This window comes from Notolepis coatsorum, assembly GCF_963971535.1.
Source record: "Notolepis coatsorum genome assembly, chromosome: 20".
NCBI lineage: Eukaryota > Metazoa > Chordata > Actinopteri > Aulopiformes > Paralepididae > Notolepis > Notolepis coatsorum.
The window spans coordinates 12,900,729-12,920,967 of record NC_140184.1 but is presented as its reverse complement, the minus strand read 5'-3'; the positions used below and the strand labels follow the sequence as shown (position 1 = coordinate 12,920,967).

The window sequence follows — 20,239 nt, the reverse complement described above, 5'->3', positions numbered from 1 at the left end:
TTTTTGACAGATGATGTACATTTGTTTCTAATCTGTCTAAAAGATAACCAATGGGATGGATCCCCAGAGCGTCTGGCTAGAGTCCAGGCTCTATTCCTTTACTGGCTGCAGTTAGCAATAAGACCCCCTATTTTTACGGGGGTGTTGAAAAGATAGGTAAAGGGGGAGAATGCATGTATCATAACAGACAAGAAATCCTCTCTTTTGGTGAAAAATGGTAATCAGAATTGTACCCCGACAGGAAGCCCAGAGTGGCTTCTACAACCACTAATTCCTATTTCTAAAGAAAGGGGGGGTATTCAACAGGTATCTGAGGCTATATCGTTTCAAAATGTTGCCTCTGCTGTCTATGCTTGCCCAACAAGCAGTATATATATCATGGCAGACCCCAAAGACACAAATTACGTGTCCATATACATAGCACACAACCATATACTCAGGTTTACCTTCAATGGCGTAGCCTACACATTTTTTGTACTGCTGTTTGACCTGATTCTGGCACCTCGAAGGTTGTAGGCAGTGTTCCTAGCCCTTCCTTTTGGGTCAGCATGTGTTGATAAGGACAGACAACACATCAGTGGTTTGATTTATAAACGGGCAGAGTGGCACTCACTCACTCCACCTGCTCCACCTGTTGGCTCGTATGATTCTGCGGCAACAGTGGCTCAGGAGGTAGAGCGGCCGTCTGATAATCGAAAGGTTACCGGTTCGATTCGCGCTTCTCCCGACACCAGCTTGTCAAAGTGTCCTTGAGCAAGACACTTATAACCCATAATTGCTCCTGATGAGCCGATTGGTACTTTGCATGGTTGCCTCCGCCAGTCGGTGTGAGGAACAAAAAATTGTAAAGTGCTTTGGATAAAAGCTGTTATATAAATGCACCATCTTTTACCATTTATGATTCTGTTATAGGGCAGTGCTCGCTTTCAGTTTCTGAGGGCAATGCATGTTCCAGATCACCTGAATACAGGGGCAGACCTTGTCAAGGGGGACCCCTTCCATCAACAATGCAGGGTTTACTCTCAAGTGATAGAGCTGGTCTGGGATCAGTTTTGCGCAGCTGCAGTAGATCTTTTCACATCCAGAGAAAACTTGCACTGTCCACTGTTTTTCTCTATCAAAGACCAAGACGCACCTCTCAGGGTGGATGCGCTGGCTCACCCATGGCCAAATCTCCTGCTTCATGCCTTATTCTGATAGCACTCCGTTGGCAGAGGGTAATCCAATGTACAGTTACCCCCCCCCACCCCCACCACCTCCAATGTACAGTTTCCCCCCCACCCCACCCCACCAGACGCTGAATGAGTTAAGACCGAATCCAGGAGAAAGGACCATTGGTGAATCCCAAAATCGACCCGAAAATATCTTAAGTGGCGCTAGGACAAAAATGTGTCTGATCTTTTGTCTTAAGTCCGTTGGTGAATGAAACCCAATGTCTGGCTACTATGTAGCCTCGGAAAAGCAGTGAGACACAACTATGTGCCCCTGCAGCAGGCTCGTCTTGAAGAGCTGTATCAGATGGCATTTGGCATTTATAATCGCAGAGGCCACGTCTGGTCTTTTGTGTGTAACCTGGACTGCGCAATGGATAGGTTAGTTGTCAGAAGCGGTGCCGGTTGGCCGCAATGAAATGGTCTCTGCCCATAACCAGCTGCTATACCACACTGAAGTGAGGTGGCTATCTCGAGGCAGAGTATTAAGTTAAATCGCCTTTTTGAACTCGGGGGAAGAAGCGCGGATTTTCCTTGCAGACAAAAACAACCCATTGGCAGAGAAATGTGCTGATAATGAATGGCTGGCACACCTGGCATATCTAGCCGACATCTTTGACCGCGTCAATGCGTTGAATCTGGGACTACAAGGTCGGGACACAGACCTGTTTGGACTCGTAGCTAAAATGGAGAGCTGGATTAAGAGACTCCCTTAGTGGCACTCCAGGATAATCAGCAGAGATTTGGGGGTATTTACTCTGCTTGGTGGCTTTTTGTAGGAACAGAATGTTGCAAAAAATTATTTGAAGCCCATCATCTGTAGCCACTAGAAGGGCTCATTGAACAATTTCGACGAGAGAGCGTGGACAATTTGGACAACTGGATCAAAGATCCGTTCATTACGCATGACGCAGCAGATGCACTGTCTGAGCAGGAGGCGCTCAATGATCAGTCAAGTTCACTGGACAGGCCCTCGCAAAGTTCTGGATATCAGTCCGCAATGAGTACCAAGTGTTGTGTAATGCTGCGCTGAGAAAGCTTGTCCCCTTCGCATCAACATACCTCTGTGAGTTCGGACATTAATAAAAAATAAATACAGATCTCGCCTCAGAGTAGAAGCGGATCTTCGCCTCCCCCAAAGCGCATGTGAACGCATTTTCTTTCATTATTTTTTATGTTCTGGCAACATATTTTGGCTAAATATGCATAGTTTTATAAATGTGTATACAGAAACAATTCCATCATTAATTTCATTGATAACATAGTGCTGTAATGAAATGTTCTAATAAATAGGTATGATCAAGTTCAACAACGTATGCTTTTATTTTGATATTCCTTATTTCCACCTTGAAATGACGCTATACAAGTGTGGGGTCGCCAAAGAAAATCCTAAATAAAATGGAGTTGTGGTATAAAAAAAGTTTGAGAACCCCTGCTATAACCCATATAGAGTGAGTTGTGTCTCACTTTGTTTCCTTCAGAGAACCAAGGCTACATAGTAGCCAGATGTTACATTCCCTAACCATTTTTTCATGCATTACTTTTATGGCCATAGACGCATTTTGCATATATACTGCTCTGGATTAGGACATTTAATGCAGATAAATCACAGGAATTTTGCTGCAAATATTGCAGATTGGTTGAATTTGCATGAATTAATCCAATTTCCTGGAGGGACTGTATAATGACACAACGGTCTCTACCATAATTCCTACCGGGAATTTTACTCAGGCAGGCCAGGCCAGGCCCGGCCAGGCCCATACCCATACAGTACATCAGGGGTCTGCAATTAGGTTTGCTCACCGGCCAAATGTCCACTCGCGTTGAATGCAACTACTTTATCTTCTGCCAACTTGAACACAGTTGCTTCATTGCCTCGTGTTGCCATGTCAACACGCGAGAGTCACCTGTTGCGATAAACCCGTATTTTAAGTATGACTCCTGTTTAATAAAAGAAGCTTTATGTGTCTTGGAGGTCGTAGGCTCCTCTTCTGGCTCCTCAGTTGGTATTTCCCCGTTGCAAAGAAGCTATCCAAACACGTTTGTTTTGTTAACGTTAGTCGCTCGCATGATCGCATCCCAAACGCGGAAGTGAAAGTGCGTTAGGGAAAATATACACTATATTGGCTATAGTGACAGACATAGATATGATGAATAGATAGATACAGCTTCACAAAGACACTCTGGCGTCACGAGTGAATATTTATTGCTGGCGGGCCCATTCCGGCCCGCGGGCCGCCTATTGCCGCCCCCTGCAGTACATCCAATAAAGTGATCAAGTGATTGAGTTTCCACGTCAATTTCAATTTCCATCTGATTCAAAACTCGTGTAGTAACACGGAAGAGCCCTTCGGAGCTAAACCAATCAGAGAGCGTCTTCGCAAACTGCGGCTACGAGAAAAAATCACGCATTCCTGCCTGCTTGCCTGAACTTATTATGCGCAAATATAACAAACTAATTTAAAAATAAAATAAAAAGCATTTGCCAGTCTGCGAGGGCAGCCAGGCCCGGTGGTCCCGATGGTCAGTCCGCTAGTGCTACCACACATCCGCAGGATCAATTCAGTTTTGTTCAGGAAGGGATTTTCTTTTTCAAACCTCCAAATAAAATGTAAACTACAATAATGGAGAATCAGTGTTCTCATTCAATGTAGTGAATTGAAACTCCCAAGTGTGGGCGGATACCCTCTGTTAAACTGTTTGACCACAACGGCAATCACTGCCATCAGTGGATCAGTATGAGCCCCCCTGTCATTGGTTGTAACAGTACTCACCACTGGGTGGCAGACTTGGAAGACCTCACTAATCAGGACTCCACATTGTCTTTTTGCAAAGGGCTCCCTCAGGGGATTCAAGCTGCAGGGGTGTCTGATGTCTGGACTGTTCACACACTGAAAACACACACATACAGGTCTGCCTTTAACAAATGGCTGAGTCTGACTTGTTTTTAATAGCATGATTTGATTGATGCTTCTGTCTTAGTCTTTGGATATTTATATACTATAAAACCCCACACAGAAGAAATAGGTCAAGAATATTGTACTGTATGTTACCTCTACTCAAATGAATACTGCAAACATAAAATACAGTATTTATAACATTTACAGAATAATAATATTAATAATAAATAAACATTTGAATTATTTAACAATGACCATTGGAGTTCAATACTTGCCTCTGCTGCAGTCCAACTATTGCCAAACTCCTGCGGTGTCTGGGAGTCAATGTTGTCTGGCGTCCGCATCTCATTCACTGTCTTCAGGTCAAAGTTCCCACACAGACCACTTAGCTTGCCCTGAGGACAGTATACACACAGACCACTTAGCCTGTCCTGAGGACAGTATACACACAGACCACTTAGCCTGTCCTGAGGACAGTATACACACAGACCACTTAGCCTGTCCTGAGGACAATATACACACAGACCACTTAGCCTGTCCTGAGGACAATATACACACAGACCACTTAGCCTGTCCTGAGGACAATATACACACAGACCACTTAGCCTGTCCTGAGGACAGTATACACACAGACCACTTAGCCTGTCCTGAGGACAATATACACACAGACCACTTAGCCTGTCCTGAGGACAGTATACACACAGACCACTTAGCCTGTCCTGAGGAAAATATACACATTTTCCACTTAGCTTGTCCTGAGGACAGTATACACATTTTCCACTTAGCTTGTCCTGAGGACAGTATACACATATACCACTTAGCCTGTCCTGAGGACAGTAGCTATACACTACAGTTGGGGTCACCTGACTTTCAGTTCAATCAATCGATGAAGTGAATTTACTTAAAAATGAAAATATTGAAAAACCTCTAGCATGAAAAACAGTTGACCAAACCGTGACCAAATAATAGATAAATATTTATTATAGATAATTAGGGCTGGTACTTCATCGCGTTAATTTAGATGAATTAACTACAGAAAATATCAAATGTAATAATAAAAAATATATATTACGCATTTTATCGCACGTCGCTGCACTTTGTTCTCATCTGTCTGCTCTGGGCTGCGTTTTCGCCAATCAACCAATACATTGTTGGAAAGTTGAATTTGCCACCTTTTGATCGTCACCACACTCAACCTATTGTGTGATTCCATTCTCGAGTTACAAGATGGAACATCCGGCGAGCGTCATTTGACAAGCCGTTCGGACGAGTGACCACGTCCGGTTGTGAACGGTCCTGAACTGACCAGTGACCAGTCACCACTGATGATTGACCACCGTTGTAGCCAAGGTGCGTTTGCTCCGAAAGCGATCTCAGATGGGTGCTCAGAGTGGGGGGAGGGTGACACAAGAAGATGAAGAAGAGGATTTTTATAAACTTTGGACCTGTATGACTATAAGACTTCAGGCTATGGAACCGTTATGTTTTCCAGCTCCTACCTCTCAGCTGGAACTTAAAAACAGGCATCTGGCAACCAGTAAACAGACACGTGAGTACACAAAACCTTTACTTCAGTGTGTTCAAACCTCTGTTACTCTATTTCATTAGCACTCAAAGTGATTTTTCTTTATTGTGTAGGAAACTTCTGAATGTTACCTTTCAAAAGAGAAAAGGTCCTTTGCGCTATATATACAGTATATTATTCCTAAAATTGCTGCACTTTGTTAAAAATTGCATTGATCTGACTGTTGGTCTGTATAGTAGCTAATAAACAAGATTTTGCTGCTTAACCGTATGTATAAGGTATATTCATTGATTCACTCGTATACCAAAATCCATTTGAATTGAAAAATTTAGCTTTTCGCATCAAATATTGATATGCGTTTAAAATGCGATACATTTTTATTAATTAACTAAAGTCTCGAATTAATTCGATTACATTTTTTAATCAAGTCCCACCACTATAGATAATACATCTAATTAAATACAAATTAAATAGAAAAGACGAATATCAGTTAAGACTTTGATTTCAGCATGAATTGATCCCAACCCAGTTAGGTCTATATGCCCATTGGTAACATTCCAAATCAATCACACCCTGCCATCATAATAATATCATAACAATATCACATTATGTGGATATAGATCACCCCCTCCTCACCTGCCAGCGCTGCCCGGCCTGGATGTGAATCGTGGTCTTCCTGTCCCACATCACAGTCAGGTCTTCCTCCGGGACATGGAGGACTGTAAAGTAACCAGCTTGCCAGATGTACACGCCCTGCTTCCTGTCAATCACGCTGGATGGGTTCTAGATGGTGCAGAACACAACAAAAAGACTCAGTTTCATAATAGAGTTCTCTTTCTTTTCAACATGGCTGTCTCTAACCATTGGCAACCCCTTATGGAAAGAAAATGCCTAATTGCTGTGCAGTTTATGTTTATTTAGGATCCCCATTAGCTTTTGCACTTGGTAGAGTAGACAAAACACTGGACAAGCTCAATATTTCGGTTACACTGTGACTTGCCTACGAGATCCAGTAATAAGATGCCAAATTATAAAATGTCTGTTGATATATTTCTCGTATATCAACACATAGCAATCGTTGTTTTTCACATAGCAACTGATGTTTCTTCCAACATGGAGGACAAATGGGCATTCTAAACAGTCTGCGAAAGGCCTCTATTACAGCAAAAGAGCTCTGCAGTGCCGGCATGCTCTGTGGTTCCGGAAGAATCTGGTTCCGGCGGCACGGTGGTGTAGTGGTTAACACTGTCGCCTCACAGCAAGAAGGTCCAGGGTTCGATTCCCGCTTGGGGACCAGGTTTCCATGATGCCAGGTACCCAGGTGGGGTATCTCCCAGGCCTTTCTGTGTGGAGTTTGCATGTTCTCCCCGTGCTCGCAAGGGTTTCCCCCCCGATAAGATAAACCCAATGGAAAAACATGCACAACAACAGATCGCTAACGCTGTGGCGTCCTTGACGAAGAGGGACAGGAGCACTTGGATTGGTCCCTGGGGCGCGGCTCACGTTGACGCCTGTCTGCTCCCGGCTGCCCTTGGGGGGGGAAGGACGACGGGATGGGTTAATCGCAGAGACAAATAGCATCTGCGATCCTAAAGAGACAATGCATGCGTGTGTGTTCCGGTGTGTGTGCTAAAACTAACCGCTGTGTGTACCGCTAAAAACATTGAGTGTCGTTGCATGCCGAATAAAGACCTCTGCAACAGGTCCTGCATTATTATTATTATTATCTTCTCTATGTCTGTAAGTCATTTAAGTGAACCCCAACACTCTGCAATCGTGAAGCAGTTGTATAATGTAGATTTATGTTTGCCTTTCGATCGTTAGCACACTCAACCTATTGCGTGATTCCATTCTCGAGTTACAAGACAAAACCGGCGAGCATCATTTGACAAGCCGTTTGGACAAGTGACCACGTCCAGTTGTGAGTGGTCCTGAACTGACCAGTCACCGCTGATAGCGAAAATGATTGACCACCGTTTGTAGCCAAGGAGTGTCTGCTCCGAAAGCCATCCCAGATGAGTGCTGACAGTGGGGTAAGGTGACACAAGAAAACAAAGAAGTCCATTGTTTTGACTGGAGCATCAGAATGAATGGCAGCGGATTGCCATTTTGGATAATCATGCCACATTTTTACTGGAACACACATTACCTTTGTAAAACATTCATTTTCCGTGGGATTTTTATAAACCTTGGACCTGTACTACATAAGACTTCAGGCTATGGAACCGTTATGTTTTCCAGCTCCTACCTCTCAGCTGGAACTTAAACACAGGCATCTGGCAACCAGTAAAAATAAATGTGAGTACACAAAACCTTTACTTCAGTGTGTTCAAACCTCTGTTACTGTTACGGTTTCACCTGCACAAACCTCTCTGTCTCCCTCACACACCCCCGTGTGGGCCGTGTGTCCCATTCACTCCCTGCACTTTGGCGCGTGCTCTACGGGCGCGCAAGAGACGCAGCTGATAATCATCACGCTGATGGATGGAGACTCCGCACCTGCCATCTAATCACCACATCACCTACAAGAAGGGCTTTTGAGGTGATGAAATCACTGCGCCCAGGCAGCAGTGGTTCAGCAAAAAAGATTTCTGAGTATATGTCTGCTTAGAAAGCGAAACATTTCAAATTTTTCTTATTTTTTTATTTCTCCACGTGGTAAATACACAGGTCACAACATGTTTACAGGAACGTTTTGGAGTTGTATTTGGAGTGTATTTCGTGACTTGGGAACTAGACTACACTGGCACACCTACTTCCAGTGAATGACGCTAAGCTAGGCTAACGGTGCGGCTGTTCCCTGTTCCAAGCCTAATGCATGCACAGAGAAGAAAATGGTATGTATCTGCTTGTCTAACTCCAGGGTAGATGGCAAATAAGCTAATTTCACAAAAAGTTGGCGTGTTCCTTTAAGCCTGTATGTCACATGGTGAAATTATTATGGCTAATCTGAATTTTCACCAGCTCTGGGCTACAACCACCGAGAGGATTATTCCAGAACCAGAGAGGGAAGATACAGACGGGTCATTTATTAATTCAGGGAAATGATGGCATCACAGCAACATTAAGGTGAAAAGCAGCAATGCAGGTACATTATTATCTAGGGAAAAGTATATTTCGTGATGTACATGCTGGTACTATCTGTATTCCGTATTCCGTATTCTCCTTGTTCTTACCGGTTTTCCACTATCGTCATCAAAAGCTATGAAGGATCTTCCGACGTTGATGAGGAGGGACTTCCTGCAGATGACGCCACTGTCATAACAGTCCACGTTCTCAGCCGTCACGCTCATTATCTGATCAGCCGTGCTCTGTTTCGTTGAGAACATAGGATAGAACGTAATTGGGTGAAAAAAATCTGCATTGCTTAAATTAATTCTCAAACTATCTGAAAATGACTACATGACAAGATCCACTACCAATTTAATATTTGTGAATGAACCAATTTAGATTCTACTCATTCTGGTCGTTCATGTCTCTACTCTTTCATTTATCTTTTGTTGGATACCTCCCAGCTCCATTTCATTTCTTCCTTCCAGTCCACGACTACTTCTTCTACCAAAATGTTGGTACCTCTTCTACCTGATTTTAGCATTTAGCATTTTGTACATTTTAGTTTTGTATACTGTATATTTTGCATAGTGTTTGGTCTTTTACTCTTACTGTATGAAGCACAATCTCAGGAGGCTCATACAGAACCAAGCATTTCACTGTAATGTACATGTACCTTAAATGTGACAAATAAAACAAAACTTGAAACTTATTGTATATCCCAGTTTAGGTGAATTACTGTAGGCGTTCAGATGTTTTCCTAGCGCTATATAAGATAGATGTATTATTATTATTATTATTATACCTTCACTAGATAGAGTTTGCATGCTCCGACGTAGTCAAACAGCAGGCCGTCGAATGTCCTGTAGTGGCGATCTCCGTAGGCCGTGCACATGGACGGGCACGGGCGGAACACACACTGGAATGTCCCATGCTGGCACACACTACAAAGACAACACTGCATTAAACCAACACCATTCAGACTCAACTCGCTCGCCACTTTAACGTAAGTACATTCTTTCACACGTAATGGGTTTAGTTTTGTCGGGAGCCGTTTTTTTTTTTTACTGTGGTCCGAAAAGTGGCCAGTCATTTGCCAAAGGTTGAATCACCACTCATTGCGGCTATTAGGCTGTCATCTATATCTGTTCCCCCTCGCTACTGCTGGAGGACACGGAGGGATGGGAGAATGGAGGGCAAGACTGAGATCACTGTGAGAGCGGTTTCATCTCACTGGGGAGAGAAGCCGGTCTCCATCCGACGGTATGAAAGGCTGTCATACAAGGCCCGGCTGTGTTATCCAGGCCTGGGGATGAGGGGCTCAGTCCGTCCCCATGATGATAGTGAATTATGGATATCAGGTGGCCACTTTCTCTGTCTTAGGACTCATCACTTCAAGCATCTCTGACTAATGAAAAATTAGCAGGGCGGTTAGAGGTTTGTCTTAATTCTGACAGATATTGTCGGGAGAAGCTTGGTGCAGATAATACAAATTTGTCCGCCACTTAAAAATGCACGGCGAATGACATCAGCGAGTATGATCTAATAATGCCCCCTACTGAGAAGGAGAAGGAGGGGGGGTTGGGGGGTGCACAAAATACTTTAGTTATGTGGAAACACCAAATTTGCCATTTTAACAAACAAGGAATCATTTGCATATACAGATGGTTTTCAGCAAACGGTGGCTTTTTTTGGAGAACTAGATAAATTCTTCCTTTGAAGATCAGTTTGAGATTACCATTAAGTTTGATTTGGGAGAAGCTTGATCTCTAAGCAGTCCGTCATTGGACTTCACTAACTTACCATTGATGACAGGGGGAGGTGACTCTGTCCCCGGGATAGTACTCTTTCCCCTTCCAGAGGCAGGGACACGCATCGGGCTCAAAGCATTCATCACCATGTTTCAGTAAACTGGGGACCAAAAACACACATTTATATTAAAACAATAACAGACAAACACAAATTTACTTTACAACTAGCACCAATAACTATTCCAACTGAGAATACCAAATATCAAAACCAGACCCTTGATCAGAATGCTCGGACCAAGAGAGAGTGCATGGCTTCCAAACTAATTTCTGACCCAATTTTGAACAACGACAAAAAAACATTTTAGTCAAGAACCCTAACTGTAAACGAAGTGTAGAAAGGTGCAAGTATTGAGTTGTAACACTCCGACCACAGATTCATGGAGTTCATCCCGTAGCCCAGATACGCGGCCTGCCCTATGCCAGGGGAAACGACAGAGGGAGTGCCAGAGCAGACCGGGCTCCTGGTCCGTGCCAGGAAACGAGAGAGTTTCAGGGGTGGGCAACTCTGGATGAAAAGGAGCAACACTCGTTATCGACATGAGAAATCCACACAATTAGGATTCTCAGAGATAGAGAGAACCGGTCTTTGTCCAGAGCCCTCCATTCGGTCTCTGCACTGTTAGACGAAGCTGATAAGTATCTTGTAATATCCAGGGGCGAGTAATATCCACTGGCGAGGGCGATGGACAATGAAGTGACACACTGAATGGTTCCCGCCACAATCCTCAGGTTCATCTGAGTAAAGTTACACCCCTGATAAAGCGGCGTTAACAGCTCCCTCTGTCCACCCGCCAAGCCACTATATCGATTACTCTGATCAAAGAATCCATAATAATTCATTCACTGGCCTAGGTCCGCGTTTATGAAGAAATCCTCCCGAACACCACTCTATCTTAATTAGATCTGGACAAAATGTGAATGTGATTGAGGAAATGCTGCAATTTTTGATGGAGAGTATATGAGATTCCAGTATTGATTCATTTGGACACTATTTAAACAATATGTAACAGTCTAAGAGAAAATTATTACAAATTTGATTATTTGAAGTAAATATTTATATTTCAATACATCTTAAGTCCTATCTTAATCTAATACTTCCACAAATACCTAACCATTTAATGTTCATGATGGCACATCGGTCTATTGTAGTTTATTTCAATTTATCCCATTCCCCAATTTTACACTTCAAAAGGATTTGAAACTGGGCACCAACTTATCCAATGTCTGTATTCTTTCAATATCTCGCTTTGTGAATTGATATTTCTGCCAAGAATGCCACAATAAAGAGGTGCGGATATTTTGATCGGCCTTGGAAACTGCTGGAATCTGAATGGGAGGACTTCGGCAGAGCATTTTCTAATTACAGCACTGGACTGTAAGTACAATGACTCAGTAACTTTCTTCTTTCCCAGTAATGACTTTGTAGGCTTATAGACGTTGTATTATTAATATCCAATAGGATCTGTCAAATTCACTAGGTTTTAATAACATTAGACTTTATACCAAAAAAAAAAGCAATCCATCTGTCTTTCTGTGGATGACTTGACGCTCTCCCTAGAGAGAGCGGGGAGAGATGGACCCTCTGTTTACAGACGACACAGCTCTTCCTTCTAGTCACCTGGAAAAAGGTCTGATGGTCTTTTATAGAGTCTTTAAGAGGCTTAGTGGACATCTGAGCCGCACCACCTGTTTATTGCATAAATAAGAAAAGCAGCAATTTATAGAACGGCGTGAAAGGGGGGGGGGGGGGCACGATGTAATTGCCGAGGCAGAATTACAGACATCCATTAACACTGGAGGGCCTCCCCTCACAGAGTCAGGGTTATGGCTAATGCTCTCTGGAGGGTAGAGGGTAAGAAAAGGGAGAGAGAGGCACAGCTCTTACCTGAGCGGGAGGTTAAATCAGAGAGACAAGCTGGTGAGAGACAGAGAGATAAGAGATAAAAGAAGCCTTTTAAAGAGAAAGACGAGCACGAAAACCATGCAGACCTGCGCATGTGTCAAGACAAAACGTCTCTGCCAGATCGTCCGTGAGTGAGTGAGTGAGTGAGTGAGTGAGTGAGTGAGTGAGTGAGTGAGTGAGTGAGTGAGTGAGTGAGTGAGTGAGTGAGTGAGTGAGTGAGTAGGTGGGTGGATGCCGGCTATTCTTGGTCCTTGCTCCACAATGGTGGAAGAAACTTCCCACCACAGTCGAAACTCGACCAATGTTCCTGTCATCGACTAAAAACACACTTCTTCTAACCTTCGTACTGTCTTTTACTATCATGCACTTTGCCACTAAATAATCTTCCTTGCCTATATTACTACCTACTATGCTAATATGTCTCTACTGCTATGCACTCAAGACAGTAGCACCCACTGTTTGACGAACATTGTTACTCAGCTGAAAGAGCTGTACCCTTCCTGCTGACCTGTTGTACAGAACGTGTAAGTGGATGGGTGAGTGAGTGAGTGATCCCAATTGACCAGCACAGCCCCGGACCGCAGTCCTGTGCACCGTGGGAAGAAGGTATAGAATTAAGCCAGAAAAAGAAGGGCTATATACTATACTTACTGTACACAGTAAACTTTAACCCCTTCACTACCACACTACAGAGAAAGGGTTAACCTGTTGTCGTATGGCAGTGAAAGGGTATTGTCGCAGTACAAGGGTTAACCCATTGGTAGTTGGTAGTGAAAGGGTTAAAGGCGCATTACATTTTACACTACCTGGTTACATTTTGGAAGCCTATATACTATTTGATGGGAAATATATTACACCTAAAAGCATCTGATCCCCAGGTACCAGAGGTAGCTTTAGCCGGTATGCTGTCTGGGCTCTTAACCTCTGGGTTGCACCTGCGGAGTCGGGTTCATAATGAGTTCAGTGGACTAGTTAAGCTAATTGCCACAAAATGAGGAATGAATGGAATGGTCTACATTTGAATCATAAACAAAGTTTGCCATTGTGAACGAGACCACACTGTATTCTGCTGTCAGCACCTCTACTAATTATTATCTACTTAGTCCTAGTTCTAATGAATAACTGGAATTCTTTACTATAACCATCTCAAATACAAATTAAAGCTCCGCTATGTAGTTTTGGGAGAGAAAAAGATTAAGTTATCTTCAAAAAAACCATGTTGACCACGACCACTCTCCAACAGCTGATAGTGAAACTGGACCTGCTGGGGCTGAGCACCTCGATGTGCAACTGGCTGCTGGACTTCCTGACCGGGAGACCACAGGCAGTTCGGGTTGGCAACAACACATCCAGCACCATCATCCTGAACATTGGGGCCCCCCAAGGATGCATGCTCAGCCCCCTACTACACACTACTGACCCACGACTGCACACCAACACACAACACCAACCCAAGTCTTCGTCAAGTTTGCGGACGACACAACTGTGGTGGGGCTCATTAAAAACAATGATGAGTCCCACTACAGGGACGAGGTGAGCCAACTGATCACGTGGTGCGGGAACAACAACCTAATTCTCAATGTGAAGAAAACAAAGGAGGTTGTTCTCGAGTTCCAGAGAGCGCACACCCAGCACCCTCCACTGACCATCAACGGTGCCGTGGTGGAGAGAGTGAGCAGCACCAAATTCCTGGGTGTGCACATCACAGAGGACCTCTCCTGGAACACCAACACCGCATCATTGGCAAAGAAAGCTCAACAGCGCCTCTACTTCCTCTGCAAACTGAGAAGAGCTGGAGCCTCAGTGCCCATCCTGTGCTCCTTCTACCGGGGCACCATCGAGAGCCTCCTGACCAGCTGCATAACCGTGTGGTACGGCGGCTGCACGGCATCCTGCCGCAAGACCCTGCAGCGCACGGTCAGAACAGCTGAGAGGATCGTTGGTGCCCTTCCCTCCAGGACATCTACAATACACGCCTGGCCCGCAAAGCATCGCGGGCGATATCACCCACCCCTCACAACGCTTTTCACTCTCCTGCCCTCCGGGAGGAGAATGAGGAGCCTCTGAGCCAGGACTGACACACACACACACCCATATCTCCCCCTGTCTCTTACCTGCCCCCACAGAATCTGGACTCCTCTCTTACTCTGCCCCCCACAGACTCAGGACTAACCCCCCCCCCCCCACTGACACACACAGACACACACTGCCACTTTACAAACTCACTGCCACTGTACTTAATGCCATTATTTAGTTTTATTTATTTAGTTGACATCATATTAGTTTACTGCCATATCCATCATCTCACTGCCACTTTACTGCCATTATTGTATTTTACTGCCATTATTTATTATTCATACTTACTTATGTACCACTGCTGCTAAAGGTTTTGCACTAAGTTCTCGTTTACCTCTATATTTACATTCACTCATACATTCACTTTTTTTTTTTTTTGCTACCGTCTACATTGTATATAGTCCTGTATACTGTCCATATGTTACTTTATGTTTATAGTGTACTATATGTTACTTTATGTTTATATTAGATCTTGTTTTTTATATACACCGTGGGAAGGGGGAAACGCAATTTCATGCAATTTCTGTATGTCTTACGAGAGTCTTACATTACGAGAGGTGACAATAGGGAGGTGTAGTCTGACATCACTGGTTGTTCCACCCGTATATGTAACGCTTCCCCCGGTCCTGCTGGACCTTCACAACTCCCCTTCAGAACTCCTTTCAATAACAATTCACCACTACACACTACAACACTTTCACCTGGTGGGCTGATCCAGATGTGGCAGATCTGGGATCAGCTCACTCACTTGTTGAATATTATTTGCCTCCACTTATGTGTTGTTTATTCACTGTCTTTGTTGTCTGTATTATTTCCACTGTGTTAGACGTGTGTCCATACTGTCTGTGTTTTGTAAATGTGTTTTAGTCTTGTATGGCTCTGTTTGTACATTTACTATAGTTATTCCCCTGTGTGTTCTGTCTTCTGTTAGTTCTGTCTACCACACCTGTGTCTTGTTAGCAATCACCCTCTGTCTCTAATTAGTGTTTGTATTTAGGTGTTGTGGGCCCAGCATTCACTTGCTGGGTCATTGTTTAATGTTACCCTTGTGTTGGTTCATGTTTTGTGTTTCACGTTATCCTTTGTCAATTCTTGCAAGTAAAGCTTTTGTTATCCCACCGCCGTTTCATGCCTGCCTTCTCCAAGTTCTCCGTGTGCTATATCTGTAATTGGGTTCCATTTCATCATGCCACCAAAGCGCAACCGTAACAGTATAGGGATTTATCATTGGGAAAATGGATTATCGGCTATTGTAACAATTCTGCCGCATGGAAATTGAAAAGCTTTCCATTTTTGCACAAAATGAGTTCCCTTCTATCACTAACATAATTGTTTAAGCATTTTTGGTTGAAATAAAATTTGGCGATTTCTTTTTATGATTAATCACGAATATTTTCATGTTGAGCTATAGATTGTGGATGAATAAGCACAGAAAGGTACACCATGCAAATGTTAATGCTTTATTTGTTTTAAACGAGGCGATTCAGAAATGGGCAATGGGGAAATGCATTGTGTTCCACAGAGGGTGGAACACGAAAAACGGCAATGACGTAACCACTACACCTCCCTATAAAGCTGACTTTGACTATATAGTAGCCTGGTTTATCCTCCACTACATCCTTCTCTAAGCCTCCTCTATAATATATAGTAGTCTGGTTTACCTTCCACTACATCCTTCTCTAGACCTACTCTACTCTATATAGTAGCCTGGTTTATCCTCCACTACATCCTTCTCTAAGCCTCCTCTATAATATATAGTAGCCTGGTTCATCCTCCACTACATCCTTCTCTAGACCTACTCTACTCTACACAGTAGCCTGGTTCATCCTCCACTACATCCTTCTCTAGACCTACTCTACTCTATATAGTAGTCTGGTTTACCTTCCACTACATCCTTCTCTAGACCTACTCTACTCTATATAGTAGCCTGGTTTACCTTCCACTACATCCTTCTCTAGACCTACTCTACTCTACACAGTAGCCTGGTTCATCCTCCACTACATCCTTCTCTAGACCTACTCTACTCTATATAGTAGCCTGGTTTACCTTCCACTACATCCTTCTCTAGACCTACTCTATAATATATAGTAGCCTGGTTTATCCTCCACTACATCCTTCTCTAGACCTACTCTACTCTATATAGTAGCCTGGTTCATCCTCCACTATATCCTTCTCAAGACCTACTCTAGTAGCCTGGTTCATCCTCCACTACATCCTTCTCTTGGCCTTCTCTATACTAGCCTGGTTTATCCTCCACTACATCCTTCTCTAGACCTACTCTACTCTATATACTAGCCTGGTTTATCCTCCACTACATCCTTCTCTAGACCTACTCTACTCTATATAGTAGTCTGGTTTATCCTCCACTATATCCTTCTCTAGACCTACTCTACTCTATATAGTAGCCTGGTGTATCCTCCACTACATCCTTCTCTAGACCTACTCTAGTAGCCTGGTGTATCCTCCACTATATCCTTCTCTAGACCTACTCTACTCTATATAGTAGCCTGGTTCATCCTCCACTACATCCTTATCTAGGCCTCCTCTTCACAGTAGCCTTTAGGACAACTGTCTTGTCACAGTGAAAAGCCAGAAGGGGAATATACTACATTCTAAGCAGGGCTCTAGTGGCACTAGTGGCACTGATGCGTCCAAGTGACAACACAAGATTTGGTCACTTTTTTGTATTCGCTGTGCAGCTTAATTAAGCTTAATTAAGGGCTTTAGACTGCAAGAACAATGGTTGCATAGCCAACCTTTTCTGGGTGATAGTGTGTGTTCATATTTGACTTGGTGGCACTAGTGCGAGTGGGGGAGAAATCTCATATGACGACGCAACTGTAATTCAACAACGTCGGATCTAGTTATCAGACAGTCAGAGAAACTATTAGTAACCATTTGTTTCCATGCTGGAAGATTTGTTGCTAATGTTGTAGACCATCAAAATCAAAATGTTAAAAACATCACATAAATTACTGAAATGCTGTCATGGTAAGGAATGGTAAAAAACAAACATGAGCGCCTTTAAGAATTATTATGAACAGCAATGTATGTGACCAATTACAAAAATGTCATGCTACAGTCATTTGAATATTTCCTTGTTTCATCACTCATTCACCAGGACATGGCCTTCAATGCAACACATGATGTCATCCAACAGGTCTTCTCACATCTCAACATCTCAACAGCCGTTATCATCACATCCCCACCTCTGGACATTCTCAATACCCCCCATCTCCCCAGCAGCATCCCCTCCACCCTCCACAGCAGAAGGGTTCTTTGTGTCCATATTTACCACAATCTAGCTGCCAAACTATCAAGTTGCAGGCCGTTATTAAACACTCGTGACAGGCCGCTCACGCACCCAGATTTAGTTCCCATGATGGTGGAGTGTGTAGGGTCCCTCTCGCTATTAACACTTTGAATGCCATCCACGAGTTCCTCGTGTTTACCCCCCGCGGGTTGAATGCCCACTCACGAGAATATTCATTTTATTCGTTTTATTTTTTTATTAGCGATCTGAAATCATATTGCATCAAGCGAGTCTACCGTTGGAGATCCAGTCACCCCAGGCGCTCAGATGTGAAAAAAGCGCCCCCTATCGTCTCCCAGATGGTAAATCACCCTTTTGGATTGGACTCAATGAAAATGAATGGGAAAAAAAAACCTGCACTCCACATTTTACTTCTCACTCATGTAACCGGGGTCTACCAGAGTTCACTCTGGAGCCTCGGAGACGCGGGGAATATGTGTTTTACTGTATACACGATGGATCAATCAAATGAGCGATTTTTTTCTAATGGCGATCGGGAATTGGAATAAACCATTTGGATACCATCTGATCTCAGGTAAGGAATCTATGTTATCAGTATTAGGATAATCAGACTCGTTTTCACAGAGATATAAGCTTTTATGTGATTGTGTGTTATCGCTGTTTGACTGTGCGCACCGTCAGGAAATAGGAGACTCGATTTTCGTCTCACCGCAAGAGCGTGCGTGCGTACACATATACTATCGATAATCTAGCGTTTATTTGAAAACGATTCATGACATGGCCGAACAATGACAACATTCTAGAATATTCCATTAAAAGGCGATTGTCATGGAATGTGTTGTTTTTTCCATGAAATCGCGTGATTTTCAAAATGCTAGAAAACGGAAATGAAGCGATAAAAAAACAATCTGCCATGACAATGTTGACTGGAAAATGAGTCTTTGATAAGCGACGGGCAGATTAGACACATAGCCATAATTTAAAACATAGATTAGGCGATATTAACGTTAACATTGGAGTGGATGTGGGCATTCAAGGGACTAATAAGAAATTACACTTGGGCAGTCAAAGTGTTAAGGTCATCCAGCTTGATGGGAATGGATGAGTCACACCTGAGTCCGACACGTCTACTTGACTCCACTTCCCCCTGAAAACCTCTTACGTCCGCTGTCTTGGATGGCAGCTGATGCTGACGTGTCTAGACGCTCTGTCCTTTCACTAAGGTATCATCTTGGTAAAACGATGACATGGCTAATTCTAACAGAACATTCAACACATCTCAATGGGATTGTAGCGATGACTAGTTTGATCCTCAGAGTACACAAGTACCAATGTGGAATATGTGGATCAGTTACGGATGGCATTCTGGTCTAGTCTTGTCTAGTTAACTCTTAGACGGCCAAACCTGAGTATACTCGGGTTTTGATCCTTTAATATTTTCCTTTGATCCCCGTTCTATACGGTCAGCCGGAGCCCTCTAGGTGTCTTTGATTCATCTACCTACGTTGGAATTGCAATGACGATCAAATCTCACCAGGTGGCAGTATCGCCTACCTTTTGAACTGGAATGGCTTGGTGTGGAAGTCTTTTTTTTGCAAGGGTTCCTCCTCCTGCCTGGACAGAGAGACACAGCGATCGCCTCGATATTTTGTTGCCTGAAGCCTATTTCCCATATAAACATATAGACATATAGACGTATAGACATATACACGGGTAATCGTGATGGCGATGCAATCACTTGGAATTATTCTTTTTGGAATACCTTCTGGCTAAGGTAAGGTATATTCTATGTCTATTTTACCGAGCCTGAAACATGTTTTTGTAACGATCACAGTTTTTACCGAACGTAAAACATGCTCGACAAAAACATGATCGCAGTTTCTAGTTGAAACAACACCCCCCCCCCCCCCCCCCCACCCCTTGATGATTTTGTGAAGACACATATGTACATGGTATATACCTTTAATTTGGGAGTATTTGGGGTTTCGGGCGAGCAACCAGAACGATTTGGGCTTATTGCATAATGTGTCATATCTCGCGATCTATGGAAAAAGACTGGATTATTTCGGAAATGGGGCAATGTTTAGCGTGTAGCGTGTAACAAACTACAGTGTGTAGAAATGAACTTATTAGTCAGTAATGGAATACCATATGAAATGTTCAGCTAATTGTAGCTAACAGGGCAGGGGTGTAGTGGCAGCTGTTAATTTAACTTTATAAATTCACAAACATAAATGTCAAGCAGAGTGGATCCCTTATTTTAGGGGTTCCATGTTTATACTGTATGTTTTAGCACATACTTAATCCACAAGCTATGCACTGATTTACTAATTCTACTTTTCAAGGCCATTGCCAGGAAGCCCTCTGGCTTAAGAGTCTCAAAAAACGTAGTAGCACAAAAATATGAAAATATATAATAATAGAAATACTAACATGGATACACACAATACATTTTTTTATCATGCACCTGAAAAAGCCTTCTAGGTAA

At 43.3% G+C, this 20,239-nt stretch overlaps 1 protein-coding gene across 1 annotated transcript in view; it reads right to left on the bottom strand.

The window, feature by feature from the left end:
- Positions 1-20,239, bottom strand: part of otog (otogelin) — a gene marked incomplete at both ends in the record, with an annotated part of 175,701 nt that overhangs the window by 76,006 nt on the left and 79,456 nt on the right. Inside the window, 6 exons of the mRNA XM_084337666.1 lie at positions 3,986-4,102; positions 4,387-4,506; positions 6,273-6,419; positions 8,813-8,947; positions 9,493-9,631; positions 10,491-10,598. Of these exons, the coding sequence (XP_084193792.1) occupies positions 3,986-4,102; positions 4,387-4,506; positions 6,273-6,419; positions 8,813-8,947; positions 9,493-9,631; positions 10,491-10,598 (766 nt within the window). The remainder of the gene's footprint in view (positions 1-3,985; positions 4,103-4,386; positions 4,507-6,272; positions 6,420-8,812; positions 8,948-9,492; positions 9,632-10,490; positions 10,599-20,239) is intronic.